This window comes from Xiphophorus hellerii, chromosome 14 (assembly GCF_003331165.1).
Source record: "Xiphophorus hellerii strain 12219 chromosome 14, Xiphophorus_hellerii-4.1, whole genome shotgun sequence".
Classification (NCBI taxonomy): domain Eukaryota; kingdom Metazoa; phylum Chordata; class Actinopteri; order Cyprinodontiformes; family Poeciliidae; genus Xiphophorus; species Xiphophorus hellerii.
Window position 1 is genome coordinate 25,843,755 of NC_045685.1, and position 14,499 is coordinate 25,858,253.

General features: G+C 38.7%; 2 protein-coding genes across 2 annotated transcripts; both read left to right on the top strand.

Annotated features, from left to right (window-relative positions):
* Nucleotides 1–2,276: 2,276 nt before the first annotated feature.
* Nucleotides 2,277–4,860, top strand: LOC116732406 (tripartite motif-containing protein 16-like). Its single transcript, XM_032582543.1, has 2 exons — nt 2,277–2,340; nt 2,561–4,860. The coding sequence occupies exon 2, from the start codon at nt 2,837–2,839 to the stop codon at nt 4,487–4,489; it is 1,653 nt and encodes a 550-aa protein (XP_032438434.1). The 5' UTR covers nt 2,277–2,340; nt 2,561–2,836; the 3' UTR covers nt 4,490–4,860.
* Nucleotides 4,861–11,753: 6,893 nt separating this feature from the next.
* Nucleotides 11,754–14,491, top strand: LOC116733249 (tripartite motif-containing protein 16-like). The gene has a single exon (XM_032584031.1). The coding sequence runs from the start codon at nt 11,754–11,756 to the stop codon at nt 13,098–13,100; it is 1,347 nt and encodes a 448-aa protein (XP_032439922.1). The 3' UTR covers nt 13,101–14,491.
* The last annotated feature ends 8 nt before the right edge of the window (nt 14,492–14,499 follow it).

Consider the following 14,499-nt stretch of genomic DNA (forward strand, 5'->3'; position numbering starts at 1 on the left):
TATTGATACGAGACGGGGCGGGTCAGAAAAACTATATGCCCATTCAGAAAAATATGTCAAGCTAACCTATATGTTTATCATACAAACGTTTACCACTGTAGCAGATTCATTAACGGAGAAGGAGGGAAAATTAGTGATTGAGGGATTCATTATCGTCAGAGAATGATGATGATGATGAGAGAGAGAGAGATGTGACCAGATACAGATTGAGGAAGAGTTCAGATTAGCTCCTGCTGCTTGGTAAGAAGGAGTTAAAATGTTCATGAGGGAGCGTTTTATGCAGGGAGGAGGACAGGTGTGTGTGTAGGTGTGTGTGTGTGTGTGTGTGTGTGTGTGTGTGTGGTGCGTTTGTTTCTAATACCTTGTGGGGACCTTTCTCCTGACATATACTACGTTGTGGGGACACACTGCTAAGCTAAGATAAGCATTTCCCCTTGTGGGGACCAGACTTCGGTCCCCACAAGGGGAAATGCTTATCTTAGCTTCAAGCTTTAACATATTTGACACGAGTTTCAGAGATCTCTACATGTTCACTGTGAGTTTATGTGCTGTGCTTTAAGGTTTCTTATCTTTGTTTGGTGACATTCCATCCAGAATTTGCATGATTGAACATCACATTGATGTGGAAACAGCTGATCCAGTGTAGCATCTTATCGCTCCTCCTAGACAAATCGGACCAGACAAAAGAAGACGTTGGTTATCTGTCGGAGAACGGGCTGGAAAAACCAGTCACAGTCCATGGAGTCCTCCGTGTTTGGCAGCTGCTGAGCCTGATGGTATCAAATGACTTTGTACTGATTTCCCTAATGCTGTTTTGGTGCCCGACTCACTTCCTCTCCCTCACATGGAAGACTGTATTGACAGTGTTGGTTCAGCTGCATTTATCATCATCAGGCCAATACAGAGCCCCAGCAAGGTACATGGAGCAGACAGACTGAGGCAGGCACAAATCTTCAGGGGAGATTGTCGGAGACCCGTCTTTTTATCCGGTTGCTGACAGCCAGCCTTGACTAACGAGTTCTTGCCTTAACCTTGAGTCTTGGGTTTCTCAGGTCTCAGCTTTTGGCAGAGTCCCAATTTAGAATCACAGTCATTGGGAATTCCTGGAGTGATTTCCTCATACTTGAAGCAGCCCTCTGTTTTTCTACAGCACCTGGATCCTCTTCACCTTGTTTCAAGGCCTCTTTGTCCATCCAGCTGTAAGCGAGTTGACTGATAGGAAGGAAACCCAGAAGTTTCTCTTCTCTGCAGTCAACTTTATGAGCTCCTCCTGACCCCCATAGACTCGTTGATCACAGCCCTGCAAAATGAAAACAGAAGTAGGTTGCATCTTTGATTAGCTGTAATGAATTTGCTTTAGATGGAGTTCTCTGCTCTGCTTGGGGGAGTCTTGTCCTGAGATTGCTTAAAGGTCACTTTCCCATCTCAGTTCCTTCTTTGGACCAACCACCTGCTTTCCGATCAGCACTCTCCATTCCTTGGTTCCTCCTTTGCTTGGGTTTGTGCGTGTTGTGCTCAGGTCGGTCACCCTGGTTCTTTCAGTTCATCTATTTCCTTTACTATCTACTTGTGACACATCACACCTCTATAAGTTGCAACCTCCATTGAACTTAATCAACTTTGACTGCAGTTGCATGCCATTTCTAATTACAAATATATTAAACATGATTATTGCTTATTATAAACAAATTAAACAAAATTAAACAGGGATCCCTGACCAGCTTCTTCAGCATATTGTCATGGCTTGGACCAGCCTGTCCAGTGGAGACTATGGTGGACACATTGCTTGCACATGATTTGAAATGTTTTCTTCCATGACCACTTTGTGTAGCCCTGTAGTTCCTTTGCATGGACCAGTGAGTATGAAGAGGCGTTCAATGCAGCTAAATCTGTTGTCTGTAGTTCTGCAGTGCTGCTCCTGATGTCACTAGGCCTTCCAGAGTGAATGTCTGTGATTAAAGTGCTGGTGCAGTGCTATTCCAAGACGGCGAGGATGGAGTGTGCCATCCTGCAAGCCACTATTCTGCTAAGTTTAAAACTCAGCAGGTGAACTATTCCATCCTTGAAAAAGAAACTCTCATACCTATCAAGTTTTGGATTTGAGAATACGGGAAATGTTGCCGTCCGATGCTACTGTTGTAAAAACGATAGTTTCTCGGCCAAAACGGGAGACTTGACAGGTATGAACTCTTGTGATGCTCTTTGCCTTGCTGCATTTTGAGGTGTATTTTGGTTCTTCATCAACTCCAGTGACTGTGCTTACTGACCACAACCCTATTGTCTTCTTGTGTCAGATGTGTAACCATAACCACAGGCTGATGACAAAAAACACGACTGCAGGTGAGCACATGTTTTTTTTATTTAACAGACTTATGCTATTATTGGCTAAATCTTTTATTTGTAAGTCTAAAATAGTCAACTTATAACATTATTTATATGTCTGTGAATGAAATCAGTGTATCAGCAGCAGCCTGAATTCCTAAAACAACCACAAAGCTAAAAAAGTTCAACCTCCAATTTGTGTTCAATGTGGTACAATCAAACCATTGTCTGCTTTCAGTTTCAACCATCTGTAACTCTACACCGAAACCTGGCAAAACAAACAGGCTTAGACACGCCAGGACAATGGCCTCAAACCTTTTCCTGGATAACTCCTCCTACACTGGATCCTGTCAACACATCTCTGTTCCCTCCTCATCAGATCTAGAGGTTTATTGCTGAGTGTAACAACTGTAAAGCCTCATTCACTGCAGAAACAAATGGTGTGTAGATCAGAGCTCAGAGCTGTTGCTGCTCTGCAGAAGATAAACAAACACAGTCGTCACTGAGAGCTGAAATGGCGGAGAGCAATCAACCAGACCAAGATAAGTTGTTTTGTTTCATCTGTTCAGATCTACTGAAGGATCCGGTGACTATTCCCTGTGGACACAGCTACTGTACCAACTGTATTAAAGACCACTGGGATGGAGAAGATCAGAGTGGAACTCACACCTGTCCCCAGTGCAGAGATAAGTTTGGACAGAGACCTGGGTTAAGGAAGAACACCATGATAGAAGAGTTGATTAAATATCTGAAGAAGATGGGAGCTGCTCTAGCTGACCACTGTTATGCTGGACCTGATGATGTGACCTGCGATGTCTGCACCAGAAGGAAGATAAAAGCTGTCAAGTCCTGTTTAACCTGTTTAGCTTCTTATTGTGAGGATCATCTCCAACCTCACCATGATGCTCCACCATTGAAAAAGCACAAGCTGGTGAATCCCTCCAAGAACCTCCAGGAGAGCAAATGCTCTCGTCATGATAGGGAGTTGGAAATTTTCTGTCGTCCTGATCAGCAGTGTATCTGTTATCTCTGCACTATGGATGAACATAAAGGCCATGAAACAGTCCCAGCTGCAGCAGAAAGAGCTGAGAAGCAGAAGGAGCTCCAGGAGAGTCGACAACAAATGCATCAGAGAATCCAGGACCAAGAGAAAGATGTGAAGCTGCTTCAACAGGAGGTGGAGGCCATCAATGTCTCTGCTGATAAAGCAGTGGAGGACAGTGAGAAGATCTTCACTGAGCTGATCCGTCTCCTCCAGGAAAGAAGCTCTGATGTGAAGCAGCAGATCAGATCCCAGCAGGAAACTGAAGTGAGTCGAGTCAAAGATGTTCAGGAGAAGCTGGAGCAGGAGATCACTGAGCTGAAGAGGAAAGACGCTGAGCTGGAGCAGCTCTCACACACAGAGGATCACATCCAGTTTCTCCTCAACTACCCCTCACTGCCAGCACTCAGTGAGTCTAGACACTCATCCAGCATCATTGTCCGTCCTCTGAGACACTTTGAGGACGTGACAGCAGCTGTGTCAGAGCTCAGAGACAAACTACAGGACGCTCTGAGAGACAAATTGACAAACATTGAACAGGCAATTCCTGAAGTTGATGTTCTACTGTCACAACCAGAGCCAAAGACCAGAGATGGATTCTTAAAATATTCTCAAGAAATTACTCTGGATCCAAACACAGCACACAAGAAGCTGTTATTATCTGAGGGAAACAGAAAAGTAACATCAACTGACCAACAACAGTCTTATCCTGATCATCCAGACAGATTCAGTGTTTATAATCAGGTCCTGAGTAGAGAGAGTCTGACTGAACGTTGTTACTGGGAGGTGGCGATGAGAGGTGGAGCTGGAGTTGGAGTAGCAGTTTCATACCAGAACATAAACAAGGCAGAACCATTTGGATTCAATGACAAATCTTGGTCATTAAATTGTACCACAGATGGTTACACATTTCATCACAACAAAGTTAAAACTCCAGTACCAGGTCCAGTTTCCTCCAGAATAGGAGTGTACCTGGATCACAGAGCAGGTATTCTGTCTTTCTACAGCGTCTCTGAAACCATGACTCTCCTCCACAGAGTCCAGACCAGATTCACTCAGCCTCTGTATGCTGGGGTTAGGCCTCTCTTTAGTAAGGACTCTGTGGAGTTCATTAAACTGAAATAGTCAGCAGTGATCTGAGGTCCAGTTGGTTAAAATGTGTATTTTAGTTTCAGTTGTTTAAACCTCCATCATTGTTGCTGAGAGATATTTGTTGTCATTTCTTCACTGCTCAAAATCAGCTGTATTTATGAAACTACTTTATCGTCTTGTTTGTTTTGTTGATGTTGGAGTTTGTGTGGGTGCTGCCCCTTCCTGTTTCTGTTCAGCCACAGAAGCTATCGCTGCTACGGAGGATTTTTATTCACCCAATCTAATTTCATTTAGATTTATTGCTTTGTCAGATCAAAAGTTGTTGTTGTTTGTTCAGATAATTGTACAGATGAAAAGATCAGATTATAAATCTATATGTGTCAATAAAGTCGTATTGTGACTCAGTCGTCTGTGTTTGTTTTTGGACAATGATCTTATTTTTTAGTTTTGCTTCATTACATTTTATTATCATATACCAGTAATAAAAGTTATTTTTATAAGAAACACTGAAACGTTTTCTCATATCAGAGTTTAACCCAAAAACAGGTTGTAGGTTGTATTTACTGAAACGATTATGTTGAAAGTAAACGTGTAATTCTCTTTTGATTTATTTAACTAGGTTTAGTGGAAATAGTTGACAACTTGGTTAAGTAAATTAGAAATTTCATTTCTTAGAGTGTAGATGTGGAATTTAAACATCCCAATAAGTAACATTCCTGTCAGGTTCAGGATTTATAAATAAGGGAAGTTATTTTTTAAATCTGTTCCACCAGAAGAAACTTCTTAAACTCTGATAGGCTGAGCTTTGTTGACACTGAAATGCTGTTTACTTTCCTATGCATGTAATTTCTACAAATTTAAACACAAAAGGGAATTTAAGCAAAAAAAGATTTTTAAAAAAATATATATTTTCCAACCTTGTCTATATGATATAATCCCATTGAGTGTAACTACAGACAGAAATTGAATTTTAATGGGCAGGAAATGGCACTTAATCACTTTTACAGAAAAAAAATTAAAACATTTTGGCATTTTCAATGCATTCAAAAAGAAAAAAAACATTTAGCTACATCTATCACAGTACAGTGATCACGGATTACCATTAAAAATAACTTTTACTGCAAACATAATAGCAAATCTTGTGAGGCAATGCACTGCTCTCCTATGCATTGCTACTGCAGGCCCAATAACCTAATTGCACATCATTAGTTTAACCACATTTAAGCGGTTAAATGTGCTTTGAATTATGTTTGTGTTTGTATTAAATATGCTTTTTTAGGGAATTTTATGTCAAATGTTCCTGTTCTTCATGTCACATCAGGTGATTTGAGTAAAACCATTTTGAGCATGCCCTGGGGAGAGGAAATACTGTAGCAGTAAAGGTAAAGTAGGTCAGTCTGCTCACTGGAAAAACAAACACAATATGAGAGCATAAACATACCTGTGTACAGATATCTGCCTGTGGGCGTGTGAACACCGACTGAAGACGTTTCAAGGTGAAGTTTACTCTCACACATTTACAATGTTACTAAACTCAGAGTTTTTAAGACACATAAAGAAAACTAAAAGTTTTTCATAATTAACACTTTCAGAAACATAAATAAGACTTTTCCATGCTGCATGAGTCAGTGGTTTGTTCTGAGTGAAAGTATTTGCAGAACAGCAAGTTATTTTTTTCCTGTCAAAGCGACAACAGGTTGGACCGGATTGACTTCTTGTTTAAACCTGCAGGTGGGGAGAGAGAGAGAGAGAGACAGAGAGAGAGAGAGAGACAGAGAGAGAGAGAGAGAGAGCGAGAGCGAGAGAGAGAGAGAAAGACAGAGAGAGAGAGAGACAGAGAGACAGAGAGACAGAGAGAGAGAGAGAGAGAGACAGAGACAGAGAGAGAGAGAGAGAGAGAGACAGAGAGAGAGAGAGACAGAGAGACAGAGAGAGAGAGACAGAGAGAGAGAGAGAGACAGAGAGAGAGAGAGAGAGAGAGAGAGAGAGCCATATATGGGATCCAACCATTATGTGATAACAGAGATAATGTAAAGACAATCAGGTGAGTCGATTTTCTCAGTCAATAGTCAGTGATGTGTTGCAAAAACCATAAATATAACTGATGCCTGTAAGAGAAGTAGCATCTAACTGAAGATTAATAAATTATTATTATGAGTCTGTTTGGTGGATTTGTTTGTTTTTGTTTAAAATTAAATGTTTGCTTTAAATATTATAAAAAAGTAAGAATGTTTGCTTTCGTAACAGAACAAATACATCAATTTAAGGAAGTAAAAGCCTCTCATATAGGGAACATTTCATGCAAAATGATTTATTATAAACTTCTTTGTTTGCCAAGTAATGTTAGTATATGGGGCTGCAGATGATCATAAATGAAGATGTTTGGGAGCTGTGGCTCTTCTTTGGGAGCCCAACATGTAACCTTTTCATCAATATCCTCAGTAAGAGAGAACAACTTTCAGTATCTGATATATACAGACTTACAGAAACTACAGAGCTCTCTGGTTTCAGATACTTATCTACAGACCCATCATTAGGTAGGGACAGATGTATAAAATATCTGAAAATAAACTCATTTTATTGCAAAACAAGAATTTTCAACTGAAAATTATAATAAAAAAACTTTTAATTTCAGGATTTGGCATCATAACTATAATTTGTTAACATTTATTCATTCAAAGGCCATGAAACAGTCCCAGCTGCAGCAGAAAGAGCTGAGAAGCAGAAGAAGCTCCTGGAAAGTCGACTAACTGAAGTGGATGTTCTACCATCAGAACCAGAACCAAAGACCAGAGATGAATTCTTAAAATATTTTCAAGAAATCACTCTGGATCCAAACACAACACACAGATTTTTGTTATTATCTGAGGGGACAGAAAAGTAACATTAATGGAACAACAGTTTTATTCTGATCATCCAGACAGATTCATATAATCAGGTTCTGTTTACTGTCTACTGTCTGATGACTTCTCATATGTTGCATCCTTTCAACATACATCTCTGTTTCCTCCAATTCAGATCTAAAAATTTACTGCTGAATCTAACAGTTTTCAAGCCTCATTCACTGCAGGAACACATGATGTTTAGATCAGAACTGTTGTTCTGAGGACAAGAAACTCACTGAGAGCTGAAATTCAACTAGACCAAGGTCACTTCTCCTGCTCCATCTGTTGGGATCTACTGAAGGATCCGGTGACTATTCCCTGTGGACACAGCTAAAGTATGGACTGTTTTAAAGACCACTGGGATGAAGAAGACCAGAGGAGAAAATACAGCTGCCCTTGGTGCAGGAAAGAGTTCATACCAAGACCTGATCTGGAGAAAACCATCATGTTAGCAGAGTTGGTGGAGGATCTGAGGAAGTCTGGACTCCAAGCTGCTCCAGCTGATCACTGCTATGCTGGACCTGAAGATGTGGCCTGTGATGTTTGTACTGGGAGGAAGATGAAAGCTGTAAAATCCTGTCTAGTCTGTTTAATTACTTACTGTGAAAATCACCTCCAACCCCACTATGATGTCCCTGGACTGGAAACCATCAGTCTCCTCTCAAATATTTAAAAATCATTTAATGTCAAACAATTCAGGTTAACTGTTGTATTCAACAGCTGTGTAGGTGTTGAGATGATTATCTGTAGGCTTATTGATCATCAATATAAATTACTGCCCTTATTTACAATCAGTGGCTGGAAACTATAAAAACTACTTTTGCATCTGTGATCTGTCTGTTTTCGTTTTATGTGTGATAATACATCAATCATGTTTAGTTTTTATTCTGTTAAAAATGTAAATCTAAAGGAAATAAATGACTTCTAAAATATTTTAAAATAAAATTATGATGTTCTCAAACTGCAGCAGTGGGAGTTCAGGTTGAACTTCAAGTCCAAATCAAATCTCAGTTCTGTACCGAATGAAATAAATATTTTCTCATCAAATGCATGAAATCTTGTCCACTTGTGTTACTGCATTAGTGCAACTAGAAAATCTGGTGTTTGTCTTCAGGTGTAATCTACCACCTGATAATATTATCATACTGATCACGTTCAGAAAGCAAATACTAATTTATCCTAAAAAAAAATAAGAAAAAACTTTAGTGTGAAATTTCTGGATTTATTAAAATCAAAGCTGATCTGTACTGATTATTTTTATTACTACAATATAAATGAGCAGACTCTTTCGTAAAGTTTGCTTAGTACCTGCAAATGAACACTAGATGGCAGTGTAAGACACAGAAACCAGGTTAAAGGTTAAAGGTTATTGGATCAGGAGCTCATTCAACACATGAAGTAAGCAGTTTTGTTTTGTAAAACAGGGTTTTGTTGTTGTTATTTCTAGATATTGTATTATTGACAAACATATTAAACTTTGTTGTTGTATCTTTGTTTCCTGAATGGTTTATGAACTGAATATTTGAACGACTTGAATAGTTGAAAACAGAAACAACAAAATTTCCTGGGACAAAGCAAACAGTATAACCAGTCAAAGCTGTGAAACACAGAGTTTAGTCCCAACAGCACATTTCCTGGTTCTTCCCCTTCAACGACCTGAAGGACAATATTCATTCCTGTAAAGTTCAGGAGTTATGGAAAGAAAAAAGTGGTTTTCCTGCTTCCCACTGTTGCTTGAAAAAGTCCAATCTTGTAATATTTCCTGTTATTCCTGTTATGTTTTTCCTCTTCATAAAATCCACGTCTGGTCTGTATTTTCTTGGGAAAATTCAGACCAGAGGTGGACAACACCTGGACACGTAAACATAAACACATTTATTCAGGATTTTATCTCTGTGTTGGACATGTCACATATTGTTCAAGGTTTGGGAGAAGAATGGAAACATCACATCTGTTGTCGTATCTATCAGTTATGAACTCGGCTGTTAAAGTGTAGTCTGATCCAGACAGATAAACCAGAATAACAGCGATCTGTCTGAACTCCTGAAGAAGACATTGGGGGTGATACAGTAATACAGTATAATACAGTAATACAGTATAATACAGTATAATACAGTAATACAGTATAATACAGTAATACAGTATAATACAGTAATACAGTATAATACAGTATAATACAGTAATACAGTATAATACAGTATAATACAGTATAATACAGTATAATACAGTAATACAGTATAATACAGTATAATACAGTAATACAGTATAATACAGTATAATACAGTATAATACAGTATAATACAGTAATACAGTATAATACAGTATAATACAGTATAATACAGTATAATACAGTAATACAGTCAGGATCTCATCATGTTTGGAGCCACCATCATCACAAAACATGACATTGTTCGCACAGCTGTTGAATACATCTGTTACAATAAGATTAATACAAACATCATTATTATTCTGTTTTTATTAATAATAAAACAGCTAATTTAATTTCTTTACACAACAGATTTTTTATGGAATTCAGTCTTCAAATGTAAAAAACTTTCTCAAGAAAATTATTTACTAACATATCTTTGCTGCATAGCAAATATTTTACTATTGTAGAGTGCGTAAATTTGCTCATAATATATAAATGAATGTAACTCTGATTATGGTCTACTGGAGGCCAAAGTCAGTAAATTAAAACATTTAAAACCAGGAAGTGAAATGAGAAACGCAGCAGAAATCTGAAATGTTTACTTTTCCCTCCCAACAACAGCAGCTGTGAAGCTCTTCCCTTCTATTGAACACAAAGTTCAGCTCTGAAACTAGAACTGATGATGATGTTCTTGGCTTGAAGCTGCCTGGAGGATCCAACCTAAGGTTTCTCTTTTGCACCCACATTTTATAGGGTTTATCCACCATTTTGGTGCGTTTGCATTGGCTAGCACTGATGCTGTGCTTGTTTCATTGGCTGACTGCTTGACCTCATATCCATCTTTGTCTCACAGACATTATGTCCTGATGTCTGTTCTAATGACCCAGAGTTGCTCAACGGTCCTCCTACATCCGTTGCCTGCACAACCTTTTCTTTGAAAAGTTGAAGTTGTTCAACAATCTGTTTCCGAATAAGGCGTTGATCATCTCTGCTCTCCTGTTAGTTCCTCCTTCCCCCCCTAACATTTCACCTTTCACCTACCATCTACCGCCAACGTATCAGTGATGTTTAATTGCAGTTACACGTTTTTACACCATTTCAAGTTCAATGTCAAAATCACATTTATAACTTCTTTAGCTTCTCTGATTTAGCATTCATTTATAATATTATGATAACCATAACTTATTAGTTACTCTTATTATGATCTTAATGTGAGTTATTACAGATATTACAGATGTTTTCTGAAAAGAAATCAAGAATAATCCATGATTCTAATTATTTGATACCAAAATTACAGTTACTTGTTTTACCTGTAAGTGTTTCCACAAATGTAAGTGTAAGTGTTATTATAAGTAAACTAATATTAATATAAGTATTTTATTTTGGGTCTTATCCAATTACTCAAAATGTTTAGATTTCATTCTTTAAAACTTTCATGCTTTAAAATAAGGAATAGTCTCAACTATTTTTATAAATCTGCAGGCTGGAAACTTACTTCCTCTTTTTCCAGGAAACCTGCTCTTCCTGTCTCATGACTCTCTGACTGACTATGATTTCTTATGATTAGATAGAAAAAAGAAATAGAATTAAAGCAAAGTTTGCAGGAGACAAAAACAACACACACAACCAGATTGATTTTATTGAAGTTTAAGTCTAATGTTGGGTCTAGATGTCACTTGTGTGATTAATTTAAAAGGTAATTTTATTTATTGTTGCTGTTAAACTAAAATCTCCAGCATGGGGAAGTGGGAAGATCTCAGGTTTCCTTGACACTGCATTTCTGGTTTACTCATCTGATCAGCTCAGAATCGGTAGAATCACTGAGCTGATCAGACAAACTGCTGCAGATCCGTAACAACCTGGTGTTTGGCTTCTTTTGGGACACATCTTTGGGAGAAAGAGGAACTAGAGACATTCAGTGTTGTTGAGAAGTGAAATGGCTCAGGGAGGAAATAAGATTGATTCAGGTAAATATTCTTGTTCCATCTGTTTGGATCTACTGAAGGATCCGGTGACTATTCCCTGTGGACACAGTTACTGTATGAACTGTATTAAAACACACTGGGATGAAGAAGATCAGAGGGGAAAATACAGCTGCCCTCAGTGCAGGAAAGAGTTCATACCAAGACCTGAACTGGAGAAGAACTTCATGTTAGCAGAGTTGGTGGAGGATCTGAGGAAGACTGGACTCCAAGCTGCTCCAGCTGATCACTGCTATGCTGGACCTGAAGATGTGGCCTGTGATGTTTGTACTGGGAGGAAGATGAAAGCTGTAAAATCCTGTCTGGTCTGTTTAATTTCTTACTGTGAGAATCATCTAAAGCCTCATTATCAATTAACTGCTTTTAAAAAACACAAGCTGGTGAATCCTTCCAAAAACCTCCAGGAGAACATCTGCTCTTGTCATGATGAGGTGATGAAGATCTTCTGTCGTACTGATCAGCAGTGTATCTGTTATCTCTGCACTATGGATGAACATAAAGGCCATGAAACAGTCCCAGCAGCAACAGAAAGAGCTGAGAAACAGAAGAAGCTCCAGGAGAGTCGACAACAAATCCATCAGAGAATCCAGGACCAAGAGAAAGATGTGAAGCTGCTTCAACAGGAGGTGGAGGCCATCAATGTCTCTGCTGATAAAGCAGTGGAGGACAGTGAGAAGATCTTCACTGATCTGATCTGTCTCCTCCAGAAAAGAAGCTCTGATGTGAAGCAGCAGATCAGATCCCAGCAGGAAACTGAAGTGAGTCGAGTCAAAGATGTTCAGGAGAAGCTGGAGCAGGAGATCACTGAGCTGAAGAGGAAAGACGCTGAGCTGGAGCAGCTCTCACACACAGAGGATCACAACCAGTTTCTCCTCAACTACCCCTCACTGCCAGCACTCAGTGAGTCTACACACTCATCCAGCATCAACATCCGTCCTCTGAGACACTTTGAGGACGTGACAGCAGCTGTGTCAGAGCTCAGAGACAAACTACAGGTCATCCTGAGAGACTCATGGACAAACATCGAACTGAAGCTCACTGAGGTGGATGTTCAACCATCAGAACCAGAACCAAAGACCAGAGATGGATTCTTGAAACTTTTAAAAATTATCACTCTGGATCCAAACACCCTAAACAGATTTCTAATTTTATCTGAGGGGAATAGAAAGGTAACATTTGCGAACCATAAACAGTCTTATCCTGATCATCCAGACAGATTTGATGGTTTTTGTTATCAGGTTCTCAGTACAGAGAGTCTGACTGGACGTTGTTACTGGGAGGTGGAGTGGAGAGGAGGAGGATCTGTAGCCGTTTCATACAAGAACATCAGCAGAACAGAAAGACTAGGATCCAATGACAAATCCTGGTCATTATATTGTGACACAAACAGTTACACATTTTATCACAACAACATTAAAACTCCACTAGAACGTCCAGTTTCCTCCAGAATAGGAGTGTACCTGGATCATATAAAAGGTATTCTGTGTTTCTACAGCGTCTCTAAAACTATGACTCTGATCCACAGAGTCCAGACCAGATTCACTCAGCCTCTACATGCTGGGATTAGACTTTACTTCTCATTTTCCTGTCCTGATGGATCCTCTGCTGAGTTCATTAACCCAGAATAATCAGCACTGATTTGAAGTCCAATTGGTTAAAATGTGTATTTTAGTTTCCATTATTGTTTTGGAGAGATCATTGTAATGAAGACTGAAGCTGGTTCAGTTGTGGATAAACAATCACTCCAGGGTGTCGGGTTAGAACAGCTGAGATATATGTTCAGGTGAGTTAGTGAAAGAAGAGAATGTCCGAGTCCAGAATTGAGCTTTACTTGTTTTTAATTAGCTCTGGAGGTTCAGCCATGCATACAAGGGCACGTGTGTGTGTGTGTGTGTGTGTGTGGTTTCCTATAAAGATAAACAAATACAAATTATGAGAATTTATCTGTAAACCCTTTCACAAATAAACCTAATTTCCACAAATGAATAAATGTGTTAATGTCTGACTATGAGAATGTAAATAATAATTATACATACATAGTAATAATAAACCCTGCAAATAATAGTGTCACACGATAAACATACAAGAGAAATAAGGCATTTCAATTGCAAATGGTAACACAAATAACAGCTGCAACTAATTAACCGAGCTTAATAGCTTAATGCTAAACGGCTAACTTTAGCTCTCAACAATACAAATAAAATACAGCAAACGACCATAATATTCAACGGAACAAAGCACAACTACAGCTCTTAGACATTTAGACAACCGAACTAAATCAACAACAGTATTACTTACATTCAATGGACGCAGACAATAGAAAGAGGTTATGAACGAAGTCAGCCTTGAGAACCGCATCACTCTACTCAGATCCATAAACAAGATGCAACAAATATGAACATGAAGCCACCCAGTGGCTGAAATAAATTACTGCATCTAAAATACTTTGATGAAGAAAACCTAAACTAGAGGGCTGAAAACAAATAATTAACAGTCTTTTGTACAATCATTGTTGTCATGTCTTCAGTGTCCAGAGACCAGCTGTCTTTATGGAGCTACTTTTTCATCTTGTTTGTTGTTTTGTTGGAGTTTGTTTGGGTGCTGCCCCTCCCTGTTTCTGATCAGCAATGGAGGCAATCACTGCTCAGGAAGATTTTATTCAACTAAACTAATTACATTTATTGCTGTGTCACACTGAACGTGACAAAGCAACAAATGTTGATGACAAATGTTGTTGTAAACTGTGATTATCATCATCATTAATCATCAAATAAGGACATCAGTCATTTATTGGACAAAGATCAGATTCTGGATCAAACTGTGTCAATAGTCGTCTTGTGACTCAGATTGTAAGCTCTATTTAGTTTTAGACAAATATCTAAATAAAGTTGATTCCTTGTTTGAATATAAAATGACTCTGTCTTATTTTGTATTTTGTTTGTGTTTTATTTTATTGCCTGTCAGTAACATTTCCAAATATAAGAAACTGCTGGTTTTCAGAATAAAGTGAGTAATCAGAGTTTTTGT

What these genes read in the sequence shown, in the direction of transcription:
- LOC116733249 (XM_032584031.1), top strand. Translation starts at nt 11,754, where the DNA reads ATGAAAGCTGTAAAATCCTGTCTGGTCTGTTTAATTTCTTACTGTGAG.
- LOC116732406 (XM_032582543.1), top strand. Translation starts at nt 2,837, where the DNA reads ATGGCGGAGAGCAATCAACCAGACCAAGATAAGTTGTTTTGTTTCATC.